This window comes from Miniopterus schreibersii (assembly GCF_964146895.1).
Source record: "Miniopterus schreibersii genome assembly, chromosome: 15".
Lineage (NCBI taxonomy): Eukaryota > Metazoa > Chordata > Mammalia > Chiroptera > Miniopteridae > Miniopterus > Miniopterus schreibersii.
The window spans coordinates 20,991,452-21,019,031 of NC_138115.1; the positions used below are offsets into that span (position 1 = coordinate 20,991,452).

Sequence of the window (27,580 nt, forward strand, 5' to 3'; positions counted from 1 at the left end):
AGAGGGCGGAGCCTCAGAACGGAGGGCCCATCTCGCGCACCCTGCGAGAGGTAGCCGTGCGCGGCGCAGGGACGGGCGCGCGGCGGGGGGCGCATGCAGGGCCCCCGCGCGGCGCTGATCTTGAGTGCGGGGGAGCTGAGGGTCACACAGCGGTGCTCCGGCACCTGGTACGGCCAGGAGGGCGGCCGGGTATGCACCTGGCCGCGGAAGCCGCAGCCGCTCGAACCACGCACCAGTTACCCTGTCCCATGGTCCTGGGCACGCCGCTCGGAGTATCGGCCTCCAGAGACGCTGCCATGGCCCGGGCCCGCCTCCGCCCGGCCCTTCGGGGCTCGTGCAGACGGCCAGAGCCTGGGCGGCAGCCAGGCCTCAGCGCGCCGCCTTTGCCGGGCCTTGGAGTCGCTATCGCTCTACACGCACGCCCAGGGCGCCAGGGATCTGCGCCACCTCGGGCCCCGGCACACCCCGGCCCTTGACGATGCCCCGCTGCTGGACGGTGAGGCCCTTTGTGATTGGCCCATCCTGGCCCAATGCGGTAGTGGCGAGGACGAGAAGACTTGGGGTGGAGGGACTGGGGGTCGGGAGAAGAGCAGTAGACATCCGGATGAAGGGTAGGGAAAGAGAAGAAGCGTGGGCGTTGGGACCAGGAGAAACGCTAGGCGGAGCCCCTACTACTCAATCTTTCCGCAGGTTCCCTGGTCCTCTGGCCAGGATTGTCCAAGGCGTCTCATCACATGGGCCGGCTCAGAAACGCCAAGATCCATGTGGAGAGAGCTGTCAAGGTCAGAGGGGTTTGGGGGAGGAGGGGGCGGGTTCTAGAGTGGCTCAACCTGCTTCCCTGGAGTAATTTATTCCACCCTTAAAAACAAACAAAACCCCCTTGATCCCACACCCATCTTCAAATACCTTTTTTTTTTTTAAATCCTCACCCAAGGATATTTTTCCATTGCTTTTCAGAGAGAGTGGAAGGGAGAGAGGGACACACACACACACACACACACACACACACACACAACTGGTTGCCTCTTCCATGAGCCCCAACCAGGGCCGGGGATCGAACCTGTAACCGAGGTGCGTGCCCTTGGCTGGGATCAAACCTGGGACTCTTCAGTCTGCAGGTTGACACTCTAACCACTGAGTCAAACCAACTAGGGCAATGTTTGTTTGTTTGTTTATTGATTTCAGAGAGAGGAAGAGAGAGAGAGAAACATCAATGATGAGAGGGAGCCATTGATTAGCTGCCTCCTGCATGCCCTTACTGAGAGACCTCCCTATTTTTGATACCCCTTCACTTAGCAGACTTGTCTACTTACTTGGGATTCACTTCTCAGCTCCCACCACTCTGCTTCTGTACCCTTCCCCACTTCCTTTGGGGAACCCTCTAGTCAAGGTCACTAGGGACCTCCCAGGAGCAGCCCCTTTTCTGTCCTAATCTTGGTTGGTCACCCTGTGTCATTCTGCACCGCTGCCCCACACACCCTTTCCTCTTGGCTGTCTGCTCACCCCTTGTTTTCCTTTTTTTTTTTTAATATATCTTTATTGATTTCAGAGAGGAAAGGAGAGGGAGAGAGAGAGATAGAAACATCAATGATGAGGGAGTCATTGATCGAGCCTGCAACCCGGGCATGTGCCCTGACCGGGAATCGAACCCCGATCACCTGAATCCTAGGTTGACGCTTAGGATTCACTGAGCCACGCCCGGCCGGGCACCCCTTGTTTTCCTTTCTCCCTCCCTGACTGCTGCTTTTCGGTTGTCTTTGAAGGTGCCTGAGACTTTAGTGGTTCCCTGGATCCCTCCCTACACCTGTCTCCTTGGCTTTGAGTCCAGACAGTGTGCTCTGCCCCCTACATGCCCTTTCCTGCCCCGCCTGTGCTCTAACTGTACATTTGGCAGGTCCAGCCGCCTACTTGACATCTTTATCCAGAGAATTTACAATCATTTCCATGTCCCAAACCATACTCTTGACTTTCCTGACTAAACCAGTCATCACTAGTCTCTGGTCTTCCCTATCTCCTAGTTGCTCAAGCCAGAAATCTGATATTTCTGTTCACTCACCCACACATTTACTCCCATCAGCAAAACCAGTCATCTCTATTTCCAGAGTAAGTCCCAACTATATTACCTTCTCCTCTTCTCCATTGTAGCCACCCTCATACTAGCTGTCATGATTTCCCTCCTGCACAAACCACAGTAGCCTTCTAATTGGCCTCCCTACTTCCATCCATGTCTCTTCCATCTAGTCCCCAGACAGCAGCAAGCCAAACTTATAAAGCCTCCAGTCATGGCACTCCCTCACTCCACCTTTAGTGCTTTACACTGCTGTTGATATGAAATTCAAGACTCTTTCCAAGGCCTGCAGGGCCTTCCAAAGTCTAGCTATGACCTACCTCCTCAGGAGCTCTCCCCTCATTTCCACCCTCACCCTGGCCTCCTTCCAATTCCTTCAGACCTCTCTCCAGACTCAACACCTTTTCACATGCTTTTCCCTTTTCCGTTTGCCCAGCTCTGTCAATTCATGGCTCCTTCTCCACTTTCCCTGACTCTGTGTGTACTTCTAGTTTCTCTGGATCCCCATTAAGTATCCATTTTTGGAGCCAGCCAGCCTGGATTTAAATCCCTGCTTTTTGACTTAACCACTATGTGGCCAAACTACTCAACCTTTCTATGCCTCTATTTCATAACCAGTTAAATGGGGATAATAGCATCTGTTTAAAAACATGTTATTTCCCCACCGGGCGTGGCTCAGCTGTTGAGCATTGACCTAGGATCCAGGAGATTGAGGTTCGATTCCCGGTCAGAGCACATGCCCAGGTTGTGGGCTCCATCCCCAGTCGGGGGCGTGCAGGAAGCAGCCAATCAATGAGTCTCTCATCATTGATGTTTCTCTCTCTCTTTCTCCCTTCCTCTCTCTGATATCAATTTCCTGAAGGCAGAGCCCCTAACTGTCTGGTTCACCATCCCCTATGTCTGGCACTTGGGTGGTACTTACTGAACAAGTATCATTCTCTCACTTACAGCAGAAGAAGATCTTTATGATCCAAGGCCACTACCCGGTAATCCGGTGCCTCTTGCGCCAGAGGGGCTGGGTGGAGAAGAAGATGGTCCATTCCTCGGGCACCACCCTGCTGCCGCCCCAGAAGCATCTGGATAGCTCAGTAATGGGTGATAGCGACACTACTGAGGATGGTGAGCAGTTCCCTTCATTTCCACAAGCTGCCTCTCTTGAGTCCCTTTCCTTTGGTTTCCACTGCCCCAGGGCTGAGACTTTGGCATGGGCCTCTGGGGCAGGGACAGGGAGCTCACCAGGCCTGGGCTCTGCATTTGCAGAGGGTCAAGATGAGGACGAGGCGTTCCAGCCACCGCAACTGTTCAACGATGATGTATTGGAATTTGATGACCTAGATGGAACACATGCTCTGATGGTGAGGGCCCAAGGGGCTGGCAGGGAGAGCACTAAAGTCCAGCTGGATGACTCCGGACAAGTCCTTTCCTTCTCTGAGCCTCAATTTCCCCATCTGCAGTAAAACTAATTGCTTCTCTAAAGCCTGGATGGGCCAGCAGAGTGGTGAGGGACACAGTGGTGTTCAGACAAGGCTGGCCCGGGATCAGAACTCAGCTAGCTTGTATCAAAAGCTGGCACAAGCTCCATGCCTAGGAATCCCCCCTTCTAAATAAAAACCACATAGTTCATCTCCTTCCTCTGCCCTTGGCAAGCAAAGGCTGGAAGGAAGGGCTTAAAAAGCTCTGAAAGAGGCTGATACGATGGTGTGGAGCGTATGTGTGTGTTGAGGTGAGGACACTTGGCTTTGAGTCTTTCCACCATGACTTACGAAATTGAACTATACCAAATTGCCATTTTTGTATGTCAGGAAAGGTTGAGTATTGGCAATTTCATATGGCTCAACCTTGTCAGCTCTTAGACAAGTCACTTACCTTCCCTGTACCTCAGTTTCCTCACTTGTGAAATGGGGATAACATTAGCATCTGCCTCATAGGGGTGTGGTGAGAATAAAATGAGTTGACATGGAAAGCAATGAGAGCATGGTCTAGCATGTGGTGGTATTGCTTACTAATAATCTTACCTCCCAGAGATGTGGGAAAGAGAGGGAGATGTAGAGCCTTTGTCACATGCTATGTGCCCATCAGCTTAGAGTTACTGTCCTGCCGCTGAGCAAGTCATTGATGGTCATAGGCCAGAACAAGGTATTTTCAGCTTTATGGCTTAGTCACTGCCTTGGGGCACTTGGCCACAGGAGGCTGCAAGCCCACCCACTCCCTGCTTATCAAGTGTGTGCCCTGGAGGAAGAACTGTCCTTTTTTATTTTACACAAAGATAATGTGTGGGCTAGAGGCCACCTCGGAAGTATCCTTTTTCCATTCACTCTGCTCAGCAGGGCAGGAAGAAGCCTCTTCCAGCCTTGTGCTGCCCACACCAGCCTGCCCTGTTTCCTCTCCCCAGTCCCGCATGGTTCGGAATGAGATCCCCTACTTCATCTGGACCACTCGGAGGGATGTGCTGGACTGTCGCTTCCTCTCCAAGGAACAAATGATAAACCACTATGCCCGGGCTGGCTCCTTTACCACAAAGGTGGGCTCCCCAGGGGAGTGGTCATTGCAGCTTCCAACCTCTCGGCCCTTGGACCAGCAACCCAGTTCCCTGCTCTCCTTGTTAGTAAGAGAGAGTTCTCAGGACAGTTTTGGTATATAATTCAGTGGGATTTAGAGTCGGACAGTCCTGGGTTCAAATCCAACCCCTGCAGCACGTCTGGGGTTGAAATGTCGTGTAGACACTCATTAAAATAGAGGATCCAAATGGGATCTGGAGCCAGAATAAACACCAAGTCCAATGACTATGCAAGAGGGTCTTTACCTCCTAAGCAGAGGCTATCTGGCCGATGGATCCATTTGATCTTACCTGGGTTTATTAACAGGGACTTCACCTCTCTGAGCCCTATTTTCCTTACCTTTAAATAAGAACACCAGTAAAACTCTCTTCTGGGATTGTGGCAAGAATGAAATCCTTATCATTGGGACCTGCTAGTGTATCTTTTGGTGTGGACTGGGAAGGATTCACAGAGGAAGCAGGTCTTTAAGAATGTGAGAGGGTGGGTAGGAGGGATGTGGGGTGTTCTTAGCAGAGGGGCTTCATGGGCAAACATACAGAGATGGATATGAGCGAGTCAAGCCTAGCAAGTGTGCAAGAGGCTCTAAGAATGTCCACGCAGTCTCCCTGAGCTGCCTGAGCTTGTGCCGAGAGTGGGGATCTCCTGGAAGGTTCTCTGGGCAAGTCCCACCCTGCCCCCTCAGCAGCTAACTCCATAGGTGGGTCTGTGTCTCAATCTCCGGAATTTGCCCTGGTTTGATGAGGCCGATGCTGACTCATTCTTCCCACGCTGCTACCACCTTGGAGCTGAGGACGACAAAAAGGCCTTCATAGGTAAGGAGCTGCCCAGACCTGCGCCTGGACCCTTCCGGCTGAAGGATGAAGGCTAAAGCCCTCACTCACGTTGGGGAGCAAAGGGCTTCTCTCCTCATTCTCTCCATCCCAACAGAATTCCTTCTCCATCCCTAATCCTTATTTTCTCCTAATGTGTCTCCTCTTCATGAGCCTCCTAGCTTGGTCATTACAGACCACCAGAAGATCTTAGGTAGCTTAGCTTATATTCTAGAGCAGGTTCTAGAAGTTGGTCAGTGGGCTAAGTTTGGAATCCAGAACAGGTAGATTGGGTTCCTAATCTAGAAGAGGCTCCAGGCTTTGGACTTCCAAGGCAGAATAGTTTCCAACTCCAGAACATGTTCTAAATTCAGGTCAGAATTTGGGTTCAGAGTAGATGCCAGATTTAAATTAGTCTCCAAATCTGAAATAGGTTTTTGGCCAAAGTTTTGTTCTCAGGCTAGAATAAGTATCAAAAGTCTATTTAGGAACTGAAGAGAAAAATCAGACAGTGGGTCTAGGTGAGATACAGAAGGCAGACTATGAGCCAAGTCAGGTCAGACTCTGGGTCTGGTTCTACAGTTGAAATCGAAGCCAGGTTCTAACCCAGGTTCTAGAGTCAGAAGGTAGTCAGGTTCTGGTTCCAAAGTGGGGCAGGTAATGATCAGGTTCCGGAACCAGAACAGGTCAGGAGCCTAGGGACTGAGCAGAGTATCCCCTGCCCTGGGAGCAGAGGACTTCTGGTTGACAGCCGCCCGCAGCGTTCTCAAGCTGGTGGTAAAGCCCGAATGGAAGTCATATTCAGTGCAGGCAGAAGAGAAAGAGGCCCCAGGTGAGTACTGTGTGGTTCCCTCTACTCCCCACCCACTTATCCTTCCACATGTCTACCCCCCTGCACATTTATCTATGTATTATCCACATCCATCTGTCCTTCCATCCATCTACTCATCTACCCATTTACCTACCTACTCACCCACACACCCACCGATTTCACATTCGCCTGCCCACGCATCTATTCATCCGTCTCTCTCTCCACCTACCCCTGCACTCACCTGTCTTCTCAGCAGGACATTTCCTATCCATCTGTCCACACCTCCACCTTCCTACCTATGCTTCCACAGACCCATATGCCCGCCTACCCACCTGCTTTTCCATCTTCCTAACCACCACCTATCTGTTGTCCTGTCCACCACACATCCGTTCTTCTGTCCCAACCACCTGTCTACCTATCTTCTGTTTGTTAATTGATCCACTGCCTTATGCAGGCCTCCCATGGGCCTGGCATGTGGCCAAGCTCTCTAGGGAGGGCAGACTAAGAGGACAGACTAAGTCCTGTCTGGGGGGAGTTCAGGTCTCTGTGGAGGAGGGAGCAGTGAAACCGTGTAGTTTCATGTGGTCTGAGAACCCATTGTGCCTTGTGGAGGAAAACACAGAGAATGTCACATTCCCTGTTGGCCCAGCCCATTGCTTGCCCTTTCCCTCTCTGGACTTAGCTCCTATCTCAAAGCCCCAGTACTATAACCCAGAACCTATCAGTCTGGTATTCAGGGACATAAGGGGCAGCTCCATTGGGAGGTGGGAAATCCTTGTCTCTTCCAGAGGGGACCTCCCTATTGCTGTTCTCTGGGTGTGTCAGGTACAAAGAAGACTGTTATATGCCAGGATCAGGGGCACAAGGGCCACAGGTGTGTCAGAGGTCCCAGGAGCAGAAAGGCTGCAGGTGTGTTTGGGGCTATAGGTGCTGAAAGGCCCTGAGGACAGTTAGGGTGGACCCTCAAGTGAGTGACAGGTACTGAGACAGTGGGGGCCAAGGGTGAGCACTAAAGTCTCAGGTGAATTTAGAATAAAACCTCAGGTAAGTGACAGGCCCAGGGCAGTAAGAGATGTAGGTATGCACTGGGCCTCAGGTGTATTTAGGATGAGTTCTCAGGTAAGTGACAAGCCTTGGAGCCGTGGGTGCCATGGCATGTGTCAGATTGCCTGTGAGATAGTTACAGGCCCCTCCTCTGCAGGAGACAAGCAGCCCAAGAAACAGGAGAAAAAGCCTCTGATGGTATCCTCAGAGTTTGTGGACGAGGCTCTGTGTGCCTGTGAGGAGCACCTTAGCAGCTTGGCCCATCAGGACATTGACCGGGACTTGAAGGCCCCGCTGTCCCTCAGCCCTGAGGGCTGGTCTGTCTTTCTCCAGCATTACTACCAAGTGGTCCAGTGAGTACTTCTGCAGCCATGGCATGGGGTCAGTCAGAGACAAACCCTCTCTACTACAGTCCCCTACCTCCCTAAGCCTCCCACATTTGTTCGCCCTGTTACTCTCCTGCTCAAGAACTCTCAAGGGCTCCCAGTGCCTTCATGATATGGGGTTCAAACCATTCTTCCTGGATCTTGGCATAGCATCGTCACAAAGATCATGGTTTGTGCTGTAGACCTCAATTTAAGTCCTGGCTTTGTAACTCTCAAGCTCTATGACCTTGGGAATGTCATTAATCTTTTTGAGCTTTACTTTTCGCAGATGGAAAATAGATTTTAAGATAATGTTTTCCTCAAAGGTAGGATTAGCAGGACAATTATGTGCTCAGCATAGACTCAGCATTCACTCACAAAATAAGACTCTATTAAGTCATTTAGATTTCATCCTAGAGGCCAGTGTTTTCCAAAATGTGTTCTTAGGATAATAATTCTACAGGATGTAAATCGATTTTGTGGGGGAGGAAAGGGGGAGGGCTTTTGTGGTTAATTATATTTAGAAAACACTGGGTTAAACAAAGTTATTTAAAACAGGTTTCCTTGCCCTAGCTGGTTTCTCAGTGGTTAGAGCGTCAGGCTGTGGACTGAAGGGTTCTGGGTTTGGTTCTGGCTAAGGGCACATACCTCGATTGCAGGCTTGATCCCCAGCCCAGGTCGGGGTGTGTGTGGGAGGGAACCAATGTGTCTCTCTCACATTGATGTTTCTCTCTCTCTCTCCCTCTCTCCCCCCCTCCCTCCCCCCTCTCCCTCTCCCTTCCACTCTCTCTGAAAAGCAATGGAAAAGTATCCTTGGGTGAGGATTTTAAAAATTAAAATAAATAAATAAATAATAAATAAATAAATAAATAAATAAAATAGGTTTCCTTGGTGAAGGGTTTTTCAGATCCTATTGGAGGTATATACCTCGGAGAGAGAGAGAATATGCAATACAGCAGGTCTTCAAATAACGTTTTGTTATAACGATGAGATGCTGTGGGAACTTAACTTTTGTTTATATCAATTAGCCTATGGTAAAATTGGTTCTGTTATATGTCATTTCACTTAGTTGCAGAATTTATTGACATTATAGGCTTACTGTATATTCTGTACTTTCATGACCCTAGCACCCCCAAAGCATCCTGAGGGTTGTGTTTTCAGAACCCATTTTGAGAAAGGGTTCTTTTGTTACTGTTAACCCTCACCCAAGGATGTTTTTTCCGTTGATTTTCTTTTTAGAGGGAGTGGAAGGGAGGAAGAGAGGGGGAAAGAGAGAGAGAGAGAGAAAGAGAAAGAAACATTAATGTAAGAGAGACACATCGATTGGTTGCCTCCTGCACTGGCCTGACTGGGGCTGGGGATTGAACCTGCAACCCATGTACATGCCCTTGACCGGGAATCGGACCCTTGACCCTTGGATCCGTGGGCTGACACTCTAACCATTGAGTCACACTGGCCAGGGTTCTAGAGCAGAGGAAAGGAGCATCAAGATGAGACCGGAGCTGTTGCAGGGAGATTCCATTCAGCAGAGGTATGCAGGAGAGACTGGAAGGAGAAGGGCCCTGAAGGCAGGAGAATGCTCAGCTTGTGTACCAAGCATTGTGCCAGGCTCCAGAAATGACATATGTTCCTGCCCTCAAGGGACACATAGCTCAAGTGGGGAGACTTGCAGCAAGCTAGGTAGGAGTGATGAGGGCCTCAGCTGGGATGGGGTGATAGGAAAGGATGGTACAGATTCAGTGATTTGAGAGAGGGGACTGAAGAACTAGTAAATGAACTTTGAATGATTGGCATACTGAGCAAACCCACCTCATTGATAAATAATTCATTTATATATTTTTTAAATGTCAGAAAATGAAAATGACCCTTTTACCTTAGCTACTGGAACATGTAAAGTCACCCTTTTTTTTTTTTTTTTTTTTAATAAATATATCTTTATTGGTTTGAGAGAGAGGAAGGGAGAGGGGGAGAGAGATACAGAAACATCAGTAATGAGAGAGTCGTCATTTATCAGCTGCCTCCTGCACACCCCCTGCTGGGGATCGAGCCCGCAGCCCGGGCATGTGCCCTGATCTGGAATAGAACTTCGATCTCCTGGATCCTAGGTCGATGCTCAGCTGCTGAGCCAAGGGCTAAAGTCACCCTTCTTAAACTAAGAATTATTGAGACTGAGTTAGAACATTATGTAAAAAGAATAAATCCTATTTATTTCCAGGTGTAAGACAACTTTCAGAGGGCTATAGGAACCTCTCAAAAGTCAGAATTTCATAAAATATTGCATCATATAACATAGTGTTGAGTTCAGTACAGATAGCATTCATTAATTCATTCAGTATTAACTGCTTTGTTTCTCAACTCCACCCCCTGCAATGTCCTCTTCTGTCTCCCCACTACTCCCCTTCCCCTCTAGTAATCACCTTGCTGTTGTCTGTTTCTAAACTTCATGAAACAAATCCATGACTCAGCAGCCAGGCTTTTATAAAGGTTGACTTTCCACTAAGTCACTGGTGGTTTTTTCTTTTTGCTAAATATAAAGTCATACTGTCATGTTGAACATACTTTTTCAAATTACACATGCCCCTGCCACCCTCATGTAACACTTTTCCAGGCCAAATCACAGATTTACTGAGCAGATTCTTTGTGCTCTGGCCCATGGAAAAGTTTCCAGTAAACGGGGAAAAGAAAGGGTCAGGATTCAGGTGTGAGTAAGAGGCCCTGCTACGCCTCTTCCATCTGGCCGTCCCTGTTCCTGGCACTGCCCCTGTGGTTGCTGCTGCCTCCCTATTAAAAGAGAGATAAGTTCTCCATTGCTGGAGACATTCGAGAGGCTAAGATGTTAAAGGGAGGTTAACATCTAGTGGAGGCTTCCTTCCTACTCAGTCAGAAGAGAAGAAATGGGAGAATTCGGGTGAGGCAGCCATCTGAGGTATTTTGTGACTTGGTTTAGTTCAGGACATTTTGTGTCCTGTAGGGAACAGGGTCTCTTTGTCCGTGAACCCCAATCTGTGCAGACCAGTTACAGAGGCAAGCTCCTGCCAAAGTACTTGCTTATCCAACCATTCATTTAGCAAACTTTTAGGGCATGCCAAATAAGTGCCAGATGCACTGCTTGGGGGTGGGAACACAACAGAAAATAACAGCTACAAAAATGTTCCTGCGCTTACGGAGCTTACATTCCAGTGGAGAGAGACAGACGTAACCAAATCAGCGTAGATGTCAGGTGGTAGGTGATAGGAAGAGAAGCGAAATCCAGCAAGGAGATGCATGATGAAATTCTGCCAAAGGCTATTTTAATGTAATGGAAAGGGAGGTGGCAGAAAATGGAGTTTTTGGAGGCGGTGTGGGGGGTAATAAGTGAAATTTCCCCATCCTTTCCTATTCCAACAGTATGGGATGGTGCCCTGGGCAGATTAGAATTTGGGGGGCGGCTTGAGGGTGGGTACAGAGGTTTGGAAGAGACCTATCCAGATCTTTAGGGGAGGGGAGGGCATAACCAAGGCTGGTAGGACCATGGCCAGGGGGGCTTGTGTCTCCCTTTGCCTTGTCCACCAGGCTGCCCCCAGGCCCAGCCCTGCCCAAGACCCATCATCTCCCCACAGTGAGGGGGCAGAACTCAGGCACCTCAAAGCTCAGGTCCAGCGTTGTGAGGACATCTTGCAGCAGCTTCAGGCTGTGGTGCCCCAGATGGACATGGAAGGAAACCGCAACGTCTGGATCGTGAAGCCAGGAGCCAAGTCCCGTGGTCGAGGTGGGTGTTAGCCCCTGCTTCCTGCACCAGCCTACCTCTCCACCTAGAGGCCAGGGCTGTCATAGTGCAGGCTCTATTGGAGTCAGCCTGCCTATATCTGATTCCCAGCTCTGCTATTAATATGCTATGTGACCTTGAGCAAGTTATATCACCTCTCTAAACCTCAGTTCCCTCACCTATGAGAGATGATAATCCTATGAGGTGAGGATTGCAAGGCATGGTGTGTCTAAAGCTCAGCATGGTGCCTGGCACAGAGTAATCATCCCATGAACGTTGGCTGCTGTGACGATGCCAGTTTCTCCTCTCCTACCCTCAGAGTTGGGTTGATGCCTTAGGTAGGTCTGGTGATACGCATGTGCAGGTGCTTGTCATCTGAGGCTTCTTGGATTTGACCAGTCCATCCTTGAGAGGTATATAGCATAGTGGTTAAGCGTATGGATTCTGGGAGCCAGACTCCCTGGGTTTAAACCCAAGCTCTGCCTCCAACTATTTGTAAAACTTTGGGCAAGTTAGTTAAGCTCTCGTGCCTCATTTTCATCATTGGTAAAATGAAGTCAATAATACCTACACAACAGGATTAGATGAGTACAATATATGTAAAGTACTTAGATCCTGTGCTTTTACATTGTAACTGCTATATAAACGCTATTATTTTTAGCTATTACTCTGGCTGTTCAGCCCAATGTAAATGGAATCTGAACAGGAGAGCCAGCAAGCTGGAGTGGTGCCTTAGCCCAGCCTTTAAAAACTGGTTAAGGACTTCTGAGATGTAGAAAACAGACTTTCGACAGATCCCTCCAAATACTGCCCTTGAATGAATTTGTTCATGTCCAAGTGAAGCTGTTACAGCTCCAGACACTGTGGGACACTCTCTTGGGAATGTCACTTCAAAAACCAACATTTTGGTCTTTCTTTTTATATACCTTGGGAATAGTTTTGTTGGTTTTATTCAAGTATGAAAATATGTGTTTATTATATTAACAAAATTATACAATACAGAAAAGTAGAAAGACAAACGCAAAAGCCACCCTTGATCACACTGAGATAACTACTGTTAACCTTTGGTGTGTTTCTTTCTATACTTCCTTCTACACATTTGGAGAGAGAGAGATTTATTTTATTTTAAACAAATGTGTACTATTCTATAGCCTCATTTTTCCATATTTTTCAATATGAATTAATATTACTTATTCTTTGCATATTTCTTTTTTCTTAGATCTTGAAGATCACCCTATTTCAGTACATCTAAATCTGCTTTTTTACTTTTTTTTTTTATCTTTTAAAAAAATTTTTTACCTAGGCACTTTTAAAATACACAAACTACCAAGAATAACACAATGAATCCCCATGTACCTAGCACCAAATTTAAAAATTATCTCTCCATTTTTAGAAAAACTTAATTGAAATGTATATATAACATACCTCATTGAAAAGGGTTCACATTGTGAGTATACAAGTCAATGAATTGTCACAGTTGAGGAAACAGCACCCAGATCATGAAATAAAACATTACTTGGCCCTGGCCAGGTAGCTCAGCTAGTTAGAGCACCATCCCTCTAGGCCAAAGTTGTGGGTTCAATGCCCTGGTCAGGACACATACAGGAATCAACCAATGATGCATAAATCAGTGGAGCAACAAATCGATGTTTCTCTCTTCTGTCCTCCCTCTCTGAAAGAAAGAAAGAAAGAAAGAAGGGGAGGAAAAAGCTTATGGTGAGCTGTCTGTGGTCTCCAGCTCTTCTCCCAACCTGAGCCTGCCTCGGTCCCTGACCACTCCATTTCCCCCTTAGGCATCATGTGCATGGACCACCTAGAGGAGATTCTGAAACTGGTGGATGGCAACCCCATGATGATGAAGGATGGCAAGTGGGTTGTGCAGAAGTATATTGAGCGGCCTCTGCTCATCTTTGGCACCAAGTTTGACCTGAGACAGTGGTTCCTGGTGACCGACTGGAACCCACTAACTGTGTGGTTCTATCGCGACAGCTACATCCGCTTTTCCACGCAGCCTTTCTCTCTGAAGAACCTGGACAAGTGAGCCCCACCACTCACCTCCCATGAGTTCCCGGTCTAGTTGGGAAGCTGGCAAGGAACAGGCGATTCCAGTGCAACGCTGGGCTCCAAACAGATTCTGCAGGCAGGCAGACCTCCATCCATCCCAGCATCCTTCCACCCATCGGATGTCTACTGAGTGTGTACCCTGTGCCATTCTCTGTTCTAGACACTTGGGACACAGCAGTAAACAAAACAAGAGTCCAGTTCTCATGAGTTCACAGTCTAGCAGGGAGAAACAGACAAGCAATGGACATAAGTAAAATCATCTAATAGGTTAAGAGGTGATATGAAAAATAAAAAAGAATGGAGAGAATGGTAAGGGGGGGTCAGGAGAAATTTGAGAGGAAAAAGGCAAGTTGCATCATTAACTTGTGGGATGAGTGGAAACCTGGTTGAGTCCTGGGTTCAAATTCCATCTGCAGCTTCTGAGCTGTGTGACTTTTGTCAAGTGAAAACCTACTTAAGCTTGTTTCCACATCTGAAGAATGGAAACAGTAATATGAAACTCATAATTATAGCTGTCAACTATTGAGTGCTTTGTACGTGACAGGTGCTAAACATATCATGCATATTAGTCATTTATGAAAACCCAGTGGAGTGAAAGGAGCACTCAGGTTAAATGACTTGTCTAAGATCTCACGACTAGTCGGTGGTAAAGATAGGACTTGAGCACATGTCTTAGTACTATAGGGCCCATACTCTTACCCACCTTATCTTCCAGGCATTGGGAGGGTTAACCGACACTATGCCCAAAGCACTTAACACTGTGTTCTCCATAGTTAGTGCCCTCAGAAGAGGTCCTGAGATAAGACTGGTTCTGGCCCTAGAAAAATGTCATGGGCCCAGGCCTTCGCCCTTGTCTTCCTCAGCAGGACCCCATCTCAAGTTGAATGGTCCATGGTGGCCCATTGCTGGCTCCAGGGTTTGCCTGCCCTCCCCAGGTTTGGGTGGGAGGGCCAAAGGGGCCCAGACCTCAGCTTTCTGTTCTCTGCCCCAGCTCAGTGCACCTGTGCAACAACTCCATCCAGAAGCACCTGGAGAATTCGTGTCATAGGCATCCGCTGCTGCCCTCAGACAACATGTGGTCGAGCCAGAAGTTCCAGGCCCACCTGCATGACATGGGGGCCCCAAATGCTTGGGCCAATGTCATTGTGCCTGGCATGAAGGCCGCAGTGATCCATGCTCTGCAGACCTCCCAGGACACCGTGCAGTGCCGGAAGGCTAGCTTTGAGCTTTATGGTGCTGACTTTGTGTTTGGTGAAAACTTCCAGCCCTGGTTGATCGAGATCAATGCCAGCCCCACCATGGCGCCCTCCACGTCTGTCACCGCCCGGCTCTGTGCTGGCGTGCAATCCGACACACTGCGCGTGGTCATTGACCGGCGGCTGGACCGAAACTGTGACACGGGAGCCTTTGAGCTCATCTACAAGCAGGTGAGGAGAGTGGGCCCAGGCAGGACCCCAGGGAGTCTTCACCCCTTCCAGGCAGCCCCATAGTGAAGCACAGGGCACTGCAATCAGGCAGACCCAGTTCAAGTCCTGGTCCTGCCACAGTGACTTAGTACATCTGTTTCCTCATCTGTAAGATGGAGATGCTACTACCATCTTTCTCATGGGGCTTGAGTGGATGAAATGAGTTAATTCGTGTGGGTAATATTTCTAGAGAGGTGTTAGCATAGTATTCCCGAACCTCCCTGGGTCAAGTCTCTGCTCAATAACAACAAGCTGCGTGACTTTGAACAACTTTCTAATCTCTAGGGGGTAAGGGAGTCTCAGTTTCCTCATCTGTAAAGCATGAATGAAAACACTACCTACCTCATAAAGTTGTGAGAATTAAATAAGTTGAAAGCATGTTACAGTATTGCTTGGCACACAGTAAATGCTACAGACGTATTAGCTATTGTTGTTATTACCTAATAAGGTTGTTAGGCAGTTCATGATAAATGGCATCACCTGTAAAGTGCCAGGATGTACAGTGAGAGTCAGTGGAAGCTGCTGCTATTGTTATTTTAGACACTCCTACCCAAAAAGGAGAGGCAGGGTAGGAAGTACACAGCAATCACTGGTCCCTAGAAATTCCAAAATCCAGCCTTAGCATATGTTTCTAGTTTTGCTATTAGGACCCACTCTTACCTCCTAGGAGTTATCCATGGCTCTTGCTTCCATCCATTGGGACCTCAGTTCAACCCTGAATCATCCTTCCACTTCCATGAACAGTCTCAATAGTTCTTAGTCTGTTACTTGCTCATAGAAATTTGGAGGTACAAAAGCCTCTTTCATTTCATATTACATTTGTTCCTTCTAGTTCAAGTTGATATTTTTAAAAGCTTTGTGTGTTTTTTTTTTCTTCTTAATTTTTATTTATTGATTTGAGAGAGAGAGAGGAAGGGGTGGGGAAAGAGAGAAACATCAATTTGTTGTTCCACTTATTTATGCATTCGTTGGTTGAGTCTTGTATGTGCCTTGACTGGGGATCAAACCCGAAACATTGGCCTATCAGGACGATGCTCTAACCAACTGAGCTACCATACCATGGCCATGTGTTTCTTATATATCAATTTCTAATCCATTCTATTACACAAAATCCATGTCCATGCATTTAAGAGCTCTTCTCTATTCTGTGAGACTGCTGTAGCACAACAACCCTCAAAATTATAGAAGCCCTGCTGTTAGCAGACCTCTCTGCTAACTCAAAATGGTTTAGAGACTGAACGTAAGACCTACAGATATGCCCTTGGGATGTTTAAAAGATTTGTAGCTACTTTAAAGGACCCATCAGCTTGGTTCAGTGGTTAGAGCATCAGCCTGCAGGCTGAAGGGTCCCAGGTTCAAATCCAGCCAAGGGCACATACCTCGGTTGCAGGCTTGATCCCTGGCCCTGGTCGGTGGGCAAGCGGGAGGTAACCAATCAGTGTGTCTCTCTCACATTGATGTTTCTATCTCTTTCTCTCTGTCTCCCCCCCTTCCACTCTCTCTGAAAAGCAATAGAAAAATCCTCAAGTGAGGATTAAAAAAATATATAAGGGCCTATCAGGCATGACTTAGATCTCTCTGAAATTTTGTTGTGGTTTTTAAAAATTGAGATATAATTGACATATACCATTACATTAATTTCAGGTGTACAACATAATGGTTTGATAATTGTATATGTTGTGAAATGATCACCACAGTAAGTCTACATCATCACATGTAGTTAAATTTTTTCTTGCAATGAGAACTTTTAAGATCTGTTGTTCTAGCAACTTTCAAATAAATAGCTCAGTATTATTAACTATAGTCACCATGCTGTACATTACATCCCCATGACTTATTTATTTTATAACTGGAAATTTAAACCTTTTGACCACATTCACCCATTTCACTCACCCCTCATCCTCCCACCTCTGGTAACCACTAATCTGTTCTCTGAATGAGTTAAGTTGTTTTGTTTGATATTAATTTATTGTTGTTTTTTAAGATTCCATATATAAGTGAGATCATATGGTATTTGTCTTTCTCTGTCTGACTAATTTACTTAGTATAATGCCCTCAAGGTGCATCCATGTTGTTGCAAGTGGCAAGATTTCCCTCTTTTTGTGGCTAATATACATATATATATATATCACATTTTTATTCTCCATTTATCTGTCAGTGGACGCTTAGCTTGTTTCCATGTCTTGGTTTTGTAAATAATCCCGCCATGAACAAGAGGATGCATATATTTTTTCGAGTTAGCATTTTTGATTCTTTTGAATAAATACCCATAAGTGAAATTTACTAGATCATATAGTAGTCCTATGTTTAATTTTTTGAGGCACCTCCATACTGTTTTCCACAGTGGCTGCACCAATTTACATTCCCACCAACAGTGCACAAGGGTTTCCTTTCTCCGTGTCTTTTTTTGAAAAATGTCTACTTAGACCCTCTTCCCATTTCTTAATCAGATTGTTTTTATTAATGAATTGTATGAGTTCTTCATATATTTTGGATACTAACTTATCAGATATATGATTTGCAAATATTTTCTGCCATTTGGTTGGCCTTTTCATTTTGTTGATGGTTTCCTTTGCTGTGCAGAAGCTTTTTATTTTTTTAAATTTTTTTTTACTTTTTAAATTTATCTTTATTGTTGAGAGTATTACAGGTATACCATTTCCCCCCGCAAATGACCCCCTCCACTTCGCTCCCACCCCCTCCCCAGGCCTTCACCCTGTTATTGACTGTCTCCATAGGTTATGCATATATGCATATAACTTCTTTGGTTAATCTCTTCCCACCCTCCACCCCCCTTCCCTCTTTCCTCTGAAATATGATCGTCTGTTGCATGCATCAATGTCTCTGGATCTATTTAGTTCATCAGATTCTTTTGTTCATTAGCTTCTTCTTAAAGAAGACCCTTCAACTTTTCCTGTAGTGCTGTTCTGGTGGTGATGAACTCCTTCAGCTTTTTCTTATCTGTGAAGCTCTTTATTTGACCTTCAATTCTAAATGATAGCTTTGCTGGGTAGAGCAATCTTGGTTGTAGTTCCATGTTTTTCATCACTTTGAATATTTCTTGCCACTCCCTTCTGGCCTGCAAGGTTTCTGTTGAGAAATCAGCTGACAGTCGTATGGGTGCTCCCTTGTAGGTAACTAACTGCTTTTCTCTTGCTGCTTTTAAGATTCTCTCTTTGTCTTTAACCTTTGGCATTTTAATTATGATGTGTCTTGCCGTGGGCCTCTTTGGGTTCCTCTTGTTTGGGACCCTCCGTGCTTCCTGGACTTGAAAGTCGATTTCTTTCCCCAAGTAGGGGAAGTTTTCTGTAATTATTTTTTCAAATAGGTTTTCAATTCCTTGGTCTCTTTCTGCCTCTTCTGGCACCCCAATAATACGAATGTTGGGCCTCTTTAAGTTGTCCCAGAGGCTTCTTATACTATTTTCATATTTCTGGATTCTTTTTTCTTTTTTCTCTTCTGGTTGGGTGTTTTTTGTTTCCTCATGTTCCAAATTGCCGATTTGATTCTCAGTGTCCTCTACTGTTGATTCCCTGTAAATTATTCTTCATTTCAGTTCGTGTAGCCTTCATTTCAAATTGGTACTTTATTATGTTATTGATTTTCTCAGTTATTTCCCTAACCATCTGCTTAAACATCCTTATAACCAAAATTCTGAACTTTCTGTTAGCTTACTTGGATCTATTTCATTTAGTTCCTCTTCTAGAGATTTCTTCTGTTCTTTCCTTTGTGACATGTTTCTTTGCCTCCCCATTTTGGCTGCTTCCAGGTGTTTGTTTCTATGTATTAGGTAGAGCTGCTATGTCTCCTGGAGTTTGTAGAGTGGCTTTGTGTAGTAGGTGCCTTGTAGGGTCCAGTAGCTCAGCCTCCCCAGTCACCTGAGCTGGGCCTTCTAGGTGCTCCCCTGTGTGGGCTGTGTGCACTGTCCTCTTGTAGTTGAGCCTTGGTTGCTGTTGGTGTCCCTGGGAGGAACTGACCCCCAGGCCAATCAGCTGTGAGGACCAGCTGCAACTACAGCCAAAGAGCTGGAGACACCCCTATGGAGCAGGATTTACTTCAGTGGAGCTTTGGTTCACCAAGTGCACCCCTTGAGTGTGTCACTCGTGGCTGTGGTAGGGCTGTAATCCAGCGTGGTCAAGTCTGACCACCAGGTGCACTGTCTCTGGGGCCTCCCGGGAGGTGCAAAGGCAGCCTCTGCCAGTGCCTTGCCCAGGGCCACCCAGCCTGAGCTACACAGCAAACCATAGTTGGCTGCTACTTGTGCTGGGCTTGGCGATGTCCAAGAGAGGCCAAGCTATGAGCCAATGCAGGCTGCTGCTAGTGCCAGGCCTGGGGCCGCTTATCAAGCTGTATGGGGCCGCTGCTGCTTGTTTGAGAGATTTTAGGAAAGTCCTAAGCATGAGGCCCAAGAAGCCACTTGCATGAAAAGCCCCTGGAAATGGCCTGGATGAGCTGCAGGTGGGGAGGGGCGGGGCCTCCGGGAATCACGGGGCGGGGCCAAAGGTGTGAGTCAGGTGCTGGGGATTCAAACATGGCGCCTGCCTGCCGGCTGTGTGCAGGGAGGACTCGCCAAGGAGCCATGGCCTCTGCCAGCTCTTCTGCCTGGGAGGAAGCCGCCCTCCACCTCTCTCCTGGATTCCAGGCAAGTTAGCTCCTCCCCGAGTGTCCCAGGTCCCTTCAGGCTGCTGCCCGGCGCTGGGCTCAGAGGGAGCGCATCTGAGTGAGTCCGTGCCGGGCCCTTTAAGAGGAAAGCCTGGGGCTCCCGCCGCCTCCCTCAGGGACAGTCCCCGCTCGTTTCACAGCCCGAAGTTGTGGGGACCTCTCTTCCTGGCCCTGGAGCCCTGGGCTGGGGCTTGCTGTGGGGCTGGGACCCCCTCCCTCCTCCCTCCTCCGGGAAAACTCTGCCGCTGAGATTCCCTTCTGGGTTTCAACCTCGGCACCGGGTGTGGCCCGCGGCCGCGCCTCTGCAATTCAGCCCCGATCCGCCCGCGTCTGTGCCCCTACCAGTCTCGATGCTTCTTCAGTCCCATGGTTGTGGGGCTTCTGTACAGCCAGATCTCAGGAGGTTCTGAGTGATGGTGGTTCTGTATTTTAGTTGTAATTTTGATGTGGTTGCAGGAGGCAGCGGGTGCAGCTGTTACCTACGCGCCATCTTGTTTTTTCCAGAAGCTTTTTAGTTTGATGTAGTCCCACTTATTTAATTTTGCTTCCATTGCCTTTGCTTTTAGGGTCAAATTTAAAAAATCATCATCAAGACTTATGTCAGGGAGCATAATACATGTTTTCTTCCAGGAATTTATTCTTATAGGAATTCTAGGGTTCAGGTCTTACATTGAAATCTTTAATCCATTTTGAGTTGATTTTTCTGTATGGTGTAAGATAGGGGTCCAGTTTTCCCAAATCCATTTATTGAAGAGACTGTCCTTTCCCCATTGTGTATTCGTGTCATAAATTCATTCCGCGGGGTTATTTCTGGGCTTTCTATTCTGTTCCATTGAGCTATGTGTCTATTTTTATGCCAGTAACATACTGTTTTGATTACTATAGCTCTGTAGTAAGTGTGAAATTGGGAAGCATGCCTGCAGCTATGTGCTTCTTTATCAAGATTGCTTTGGCTAATTGGGGTCTTTTGTGGTTCCATACAAATTTTAGGATTTTTTTTCCTATTTCTGTGAAAGATGCCATTGGTATTTTGATAGGGATTGCACTGAATCTGTAGATTGCTTTGGGTAGTATGGACACTTTAACAATATTAATTCTTCCAATCCATAAACATCTTTCCATTTATTTGTGTCTTCAATTTCATCAGTTTTCAGTGTACATATCTTTAACCTTCTTGGTTAAATTTATTGCTAGGTATTCTTTTTGATGCTCTTTAATCTCTTTTCGTCTAGAACAGCCCCACTGCTCCCCCCCTCCCCACAGTTTGGATCTTTTGAAGGGACCAGGCTGTTTGTTTTGTAGAACTGTCCCACATTCTGGGTTTATCTGATTGTTTCTTTGGGGTGGTTTTTAACTGTTGTTCTGTTATCTGAATGTCCTGTAAGCTAGAAGTTAGGTCATACAGCTTGATGAGGTTCAGGTTAACATTTTTGGCAAGACCACTTGGGAGGTGATGCTGGGTACCTCATACAGTGTCACAAGGCATACAGTGTCACAAGGCACACACTGTCAGAGTGTCTCGTGATTAGTGATGCTAAGTCTGACCATGGGGTTAAGGTGGTGGCTACCAGATCTCTCCATTGTAAGCCGTATCCTCCCCTTTGCAATGATCAGTTACTTTGTTAGGTGATACTTTGGCCCAGCGCAAACGACACATTTTCCTGTCATCCTTTCACCTACTTGTTTTGATATCCAGTTTTAATTCTTGCCTTTTGTATTAGTTACAAAATGGTAAGTTTCTAATTCTTTCTTTCCTCTTTAAAGATGAGCTTTTCCTCATCAACTGGGCTTTCTGGGAACTCTGATGCCTGGATTTTTAACCAGCTTCAAATGACCCTGTTTAGATAGATTCTAATCAGGATCCTTTGATGACACAGAAAACACCTCAAACTAGCTCTGGGTTAAAAAGAAGCGTTCTTTGCAAGATACAGGGAGCTCTCCTGGAGCCAGCTGCAGGAAGTACAGCTTGGCTTTATAGCAACTGAAACTGCACAGGAGCAATTTCTCTGCCTCCCTCTGCATATCTGCTACTCATCTCCTCCACAGAATGCCTTCTTTAAAGCTCTTAATTTCTGCTTCCATATGACCTGGGTTCATGTGAGGCTCTGGGCAGGTTTAAGCCTCTTATCTGTCTGGACGTCATAATTCAAGTTCCCTCTGCAGAGAATCGAGCCTCACTCAGGAAGCTTTCCATTGGCAGTGGCCTGTGGAGTGGAGCCACACATACTCTAGCAGGAGCCAGGGCAGCTTAGGAGGGCAAGGAGATGGAAGAGAGGCATGGCCGAGACTCCCCCACTCCTCTGGGTTACTAATCCCAGGGGCTCAGTGACTCTCTAGGGACTGATTCAGGCCTCCAGGGCCAGACCCCTTAGAGGACAGAGGTAGGCTTCCCGCCTCTCAGCCCAAAAATGTCTCCTGACTAGGTGCCCGAGAAACTGTTTCCATCCGTCTCCACCCTGAGTCCTTCTGGGCCTAGGGTTCCAGCAGCACTTTCTGAGCAGGCCTTGTCTCCTCTTCTCCTCACAGCCTGCTGTGGAGGTGCCCCAGTATGTGGGTATCCGGCTCCTAGTAGAGGGCTCCACCATCAAGAAGCCCATGGCGATGTGTCACAGGCGGACAGGGGTCCACACAGCGCTCCCTTACCTGCCGACCCAGCGAGGCTCTGGGGAAGGCAAGAACGCAGGAACCCTTACCCACATGTCAGCTCCTAGGAAGGTTTCTGGGGCCAGGAGCCTGGTGCACGTCGAGAAGCCAGACTCCACTACCACCACATCGGTTGCTGGCAAGGGGAAGAAAGGCAAGGCAAAAAGTGCTACAGCTCTGGTCCACCCCAATATCCAGAAGTGGGACCCCCCAGCACAAGGATGCTGCATTTTCACCATGACCTTTGCTAGTGGAGATAGGCAACCCCACTCTTTGAACAGATTGCTATTGAGTCTGAAGAACCCCCAGGTCCTGGGGAAGACCATTCCCCCAAAACACGCCAGGGTCCCAAGGCAATTTCTTCCTGCTCTTCAAGCCCCTCCTGAATTTGCCCCCTACTCCGAGACCCACCAAAGAGCCACCAATAGCAAGTAAAAGCCACTACTTACAAAGTATTTTTTAAAAATACACAACCAAGGGAGTGCTGTTCCCTCCAAAAGAGTCTCCCTATGAGGCAGTTATTTCAGTGATGCCAGGACTCAGTTCCAAGTAGATCTCTCTCCAGAGCCCAAGTTTTTGCTGCCACAGTGTTTTGCCTTTGCCTTTGCAAAGTTTCCTCTGGGGAAAAGGAACTAATATTTGCACAGCACTTAACAGTTTACCCTGTGTTGCTACCTAACCAGCTCCTTTAGTCCTCACAACCTAGCGAGGTAGGTGCTATTATCCCCATTTTCCAGCCGAGGTATCAGGAAGTTTAAGGAAGTTTCCAGAGATTGCACAGCTCAGAAGGGGCAGAGATGGGATGCAGACCCAGGTCTGTTGGACTCCAAACCTTGTGTCCTTCCCATGGCCTCTGGAGGAGGAACTGGGAGGGCTCCATCTGCCTTCATGTGCCCCAGCCTTCATCTCCCCCCACCTCCTACCCTACACACACACCTTGAGGGGGAGCTGGTCAGCCTTGGGTCCTCCCCAGGCCTTCACAGCACCTCTTGCTCCCACAGCCCCTTACCACTTCCCCAGCCTCCACACCAAGGTCCGGCTGCCTTCTCTCCATGTGCTCCGACCCCAGGGGCGCGTCCCCAGACTGCAGCACAGCAAGCTGGTGGGCTCTAAGGCCCTGTTGACCACGGGCAAACCCTTGATGATTCTACCTACCGCCAAGGTTTTAATTTCCCTCCTACCTAACCCTGAACTCAAGCAGACACCCACCATCCTGAAACCAAGAAAGGTGGGCCTCAAACTATGACTCGTACCCTCGTGGGCAATGCTGAGTGCTGGGGTCAGGGCTGGAGGGCACAGGCAGAGGGCAGCTCCCAGGCTGGCTGGAGCCCCAAGGGGAGGGCTTATTTCCCTCAGAATTTCCTTCCTGGGCAAATTCCTGATCATCTCTTTCCCTTCTCCCCTCCTTTCACACCGAGGCTGTGGCTCCCAAGCGCCTTCGTGGTTCCCATCCTGGAGGTGCCTTGCGGCCTCTACCCTTTGAAGTCGGAAATCTTCCTAGCACACATAGGAAGATCAAGGCCAGAGGCGAGTTCAAGGCCAGACTCTGTGACAGATCCAAGGCTGAAGCATGCCCCATGAAGACGCTGAGCCTTCCGGAACCCCTGCCCCTAATCAGTGCACACCAGGGTTTAGGGCGTATGGGGGATATGAGGCTAGAGAAGCCCTTGCTTCAAACCTCATTGCCCCCATGCCAGATGCAGTGCCAAATAAAAATGAGCAAGTAAAGTATTCTTGGCTTGGCTCAGTTTCTGTTGGAGGGTGAAGAGAGGGTACAGTGGGGCTCTGTACCCCAAAGTCCAGAATAAGAGTTAGAAGCCATCAGCAACTTCTGCAGGAAGTAAGGTCCAGAATTCCCACATAGTGGCAGACATGGGGATTCTTGTTCAGGAACTTTCTGATCTTTGGGTGGGGGGATAAGCCTTACTTTACAGAAAAGGAAACAGTCTGAATGAGGAGACATGGCTTGCCCAATGGGGCAGTGGGCAAATGTCTGGGACACATTGCCAGAATGGCTGACCACTGGGAATCCCCCAAATCCCCAAGACCAGAGGAGGCGCTGGGCTGACATCTAATGGGCACAAGATTTACAACATGACACATAGGGGGAAGGATGGACCTTGCCTGAACCCCAGCCCTTCTCCAGAGGGAGTGTGTCTATCCCTTCCTCAGCAAGGGGCCAAGGTCACCTAAAAATAAAATATCCAACAAGCTATTACCAATCTGAAAAGTTAGGTATTTCTTAGTGGTAATGGGTGGGTTGAATGGTACCCACCCAAAGATAGGTCTACCTAGAACCTGTTAATATGATTTTATTTGGTAAAAGGGTCTTTGTAGATGTAGTATGTTGTAAAGATCTTTTTTGTTGTTTTTTTGTTAATCCTCACTTGAGGATATTTTTTTCCATTGATTTTTTTAGAGAGTGGGAGGGAGGGAGGGAAGGGGCAGAGAGAGAGAAAGAGAGAGAGAGAGAGAGAGAGAGAGAGAGAGAGAGAGAAACTGATGTGACAGAGACACATTAATTGGTTGCCTCCTGCACACACCCCTACCGGAGCTGGGGATCAAACCTGCAATACAGGCATGTGCCCTTGACCAGGAATGGAACCTGAGACCTTTCAGTTCATGGGCTGACAGTCTAATCACTGAGCCACACTGGCCAATGCTCTTGTAAAGATCTTAAGATGAGATCATCCTGGAAATCCAATGATAAGTGTCCTTTTAAGAGTCAGAAGAAAACACACAAACACGAGAAGGCAATGTAAAGATGGAGGCAGAGACTGGTGTGATGCAGCCACAAGCCAAGGAACACTTGGAGCCACTAAAAGCTGAAAGAGGCCAGGAAGGATTCTCCCCTAGAACCTTCAGAGAGAGCACAGCCTTGTCAATACCTTGATATCAAACTTTTGGCCTCCAGAACCGTGAGAGAATTAATTACTGTTGTTTTAAGTCACTCAGGTTGTAATTTGCTATGGCAGCCCTAGGAAACTAATACATTAACGCAAATGAAGATACATATACTCTGAGCCAGACATTCTTGTATAACAACCGGGAAATGCTTAGAAGCAGGTTCACAGCAACATTGCGGTAACAGTCAAATGACCCAAATGTCCATTAACAGAATGGATAAACTGGTATATTCAAGCACTGGAATTCAAATTCCAAACCATACAACACAGATGCATTTTTCAGTATTTAGTGAGAGTAAATCACAAAATACATACTGTAAGAGACCCACCTCGAAACAAAAGACTCACACAGGATGAGAGTGAAGGGATGGAAAAAAATTTCCCATGCAAATGGAAATGAAAAAAAAAAAAAAGCTGGGGTAGCAATACTCATATCGGACAAAATAGACTTCAAAATGAAGACCATAATGAGAGACAAGAAAGGTCACTACATAATACTAAAGGGATCGCTCCAACAAGAACAAGAGCATGTAACCCTGATAAACATATATGCACCCAATATAGGAGCACCTAAATTTTTTAAAAAAACTTATAGAGGACTTTAGGGGAGAGATTGACAGCAAGACAGTCATAGTAGGGGACTTTAACACCCTACTGATTTCACTGGATAGGACTTTCAGACAAAAAAATCAATAAGGAAACAGTGACCCTAAATGTCACACTAGATCAGATAGATTTAATTGACATTTACAGAACATTCCACCCCAAGGCTGCAGAATATACACTCTTCTCAAGTGCCATCAGTAGATGAGTGGATAAAAAGCTGTGGGAAAATTACACCATGGAATACTATGCAGCTGTAAAAAAAGGATCACTTATCCTTTGGGACAGCATGGAGAGTATTATGCTTAGCCAAATAAACCAGCCACAGAAAGACAAGTACCACATGATCTCACTCATATGTGGAATGTAACAAAATAAACTGATGAACAAAATAGATACAGAAACATAGAAGCATGGAACAGACTGAAGGATCTCAGAGGGAAAGTGGGGGTGGAGGAGTGGGTTGGGAGAGATTAATCAAAGAACATGTCTATAAGCATAACCCATGGACACAGATATTGTTATGGGGAAGGCCTGGGAGTGGGGTGGATGTGGGGTGGAGGGGATTAATGGGGGAAAAAGGGAACATCTGTAATACTTTCAACAATAAAGATAAATTAAAAATTTTTTAAAATAAATTTTAAAAAAACCAAAAGAATATATACAACATGATTCCACTTACAGAAATTTGGGAACTAGGCAAAATAAAATACAGTGGTACCTTGGTTTTTGAATGTGTCTGTTCACGAATGTTTGGGTTTAGGAACGCTGTAAACCTGGAAGGAAATGCTTCGGTTCTCGAACACACCTCCAAAGTCGAACACGCCACACGGCTCCCGCTGAGGGCAAGATCCTGAGGCCTCACTGTCGAATGTTTCAGAACTCGAACAGTCTTCCGGAACGGTTTACATTCGAAAACCAAGGTACCACTGTAAATCATTTTAAGAATGCATACATATGTGGTATAACTTAAAAGACAAGCAAGGGAAGAATTCTCCTGTCAGGGCAGTGGTTCCAACCTATACTGAACCCCTTAGGAAGCTTTTAAGAGAGATTGATGCTAGGGGGCTCCACCCCAAACTGATCAAACCAGTATCTTTGGGGTGTATAATCATGGGGATTTCTAAAAGCTTCCTGAGGGGGCTACATAAGGGGTTTCTAATGTGGGTTAGGGTTGAGAACTGCTGCTGTACAAGAGAGGATGTTTCTATTTCATGCCCCGAGTCATGGTTATATGGCTGTCACCTTATAATTATTATTTAAATCAGAGATGTTTTATACACTCTGTATGTTTAAAAACATTTCACAATTTAAAAAAAATATGTCTTTATTGACTTCAGAGAGAGGAAGGGAGAGGGAAAGAGAAGCATCAATGATGAGAGAGAATCATCAGTTGGCTGCCTCCTGCACACCCCTACTGGGGATCGAGCCCACAACCTGGGCCTGGGCCCTGACTGCGAAATCAGATGGTGACCTCCAGTTTCATGGGTCGATACTCAACCACTGAGACACACTGGCTGGGCTATTTCACAATTTTTTAAAGTAAAAAAATATCACATCTCCGCTTATATGAGGTTTGCTAGAGTAGTCAAATTCATAGAGACAAAAGAGAATGGTGGCTACTAGGGGCTGGGAGGGGGAATGAGTTTCAGTTCTGCAAAATGAGAGTTCTGGAGATGGATGATGGTGATGGTTGCAAAACATTGTGAATGTGCTTAATGACGCTGAACAATGGTTAAGATGGTAAATCTTCTTAGGTGTGTTTTACCACAATTAAAAAATCTAACATTTTTTCCCAGCTAGAAAGTGAGGCAGAAACAGCCAAATAAAAGGCCA

At 47.0% G+C, this 27,580-nt stretch overlaps 1 protein-coding gene across 4 annotated transcripts; it reads left to right on the top strand.

Annotated features, from left to right (window-relative positions):
• TTLL3 (tubulin tyrosine ligase like 3) lies at nt 1–26,775 on the top strand. Of its 4 annotated transcripts, XR_014000333.1 has the most exons (15): nt 1–496; nt 691–782; nt 3,019–3,187; nt 3,329–3,423; nt 4,461–4,589; nt 5,324–5,438; nt 6,169–6,267; nt 7,448–7,643; nt 11,255–11,403; nt 13,194–13,437; nt 14,456–14,891; nt 22,119–22,389; nt 22,973–23,049; nt 23,237–23,463; nt 23,654–23,965. XR_014000333.1 is itself a non-coding variant. In XM_081159232.1 (13 exons), exons 1-13 carry the CDS (start codon nt 94–96, stop codon nt 23,716–23,718), a joined length of 2,463 nt encoding a protein of 820 aa, XP_081015358.1. In that variant the 5' UTR covers nt 8–93; the 3' UTR covers nt 23,719–23,965. The 4 variants fall into 4 exon arrangements, 3 of the variants coding, with proteins under 3 accessions (XP_081015358.1, XP_081015360.1, XP_081015359.1); XM_081159232.1 differs by lacking the exons at nt 22,973–23,049; nt 23,237–23,463 and having other exon boundaries at nt 8–496; XM_081159234.1 differs by lacking the exons at nt 22,973–23,049; nt 23,654–23,965 and having other exon boundaries at nt 8–496; nt 22,119–22,544; nt 23,209–23,570.
• The last annotated feature ends 805 nt before the right edge of the window (nt 26,776–27,580 follow it).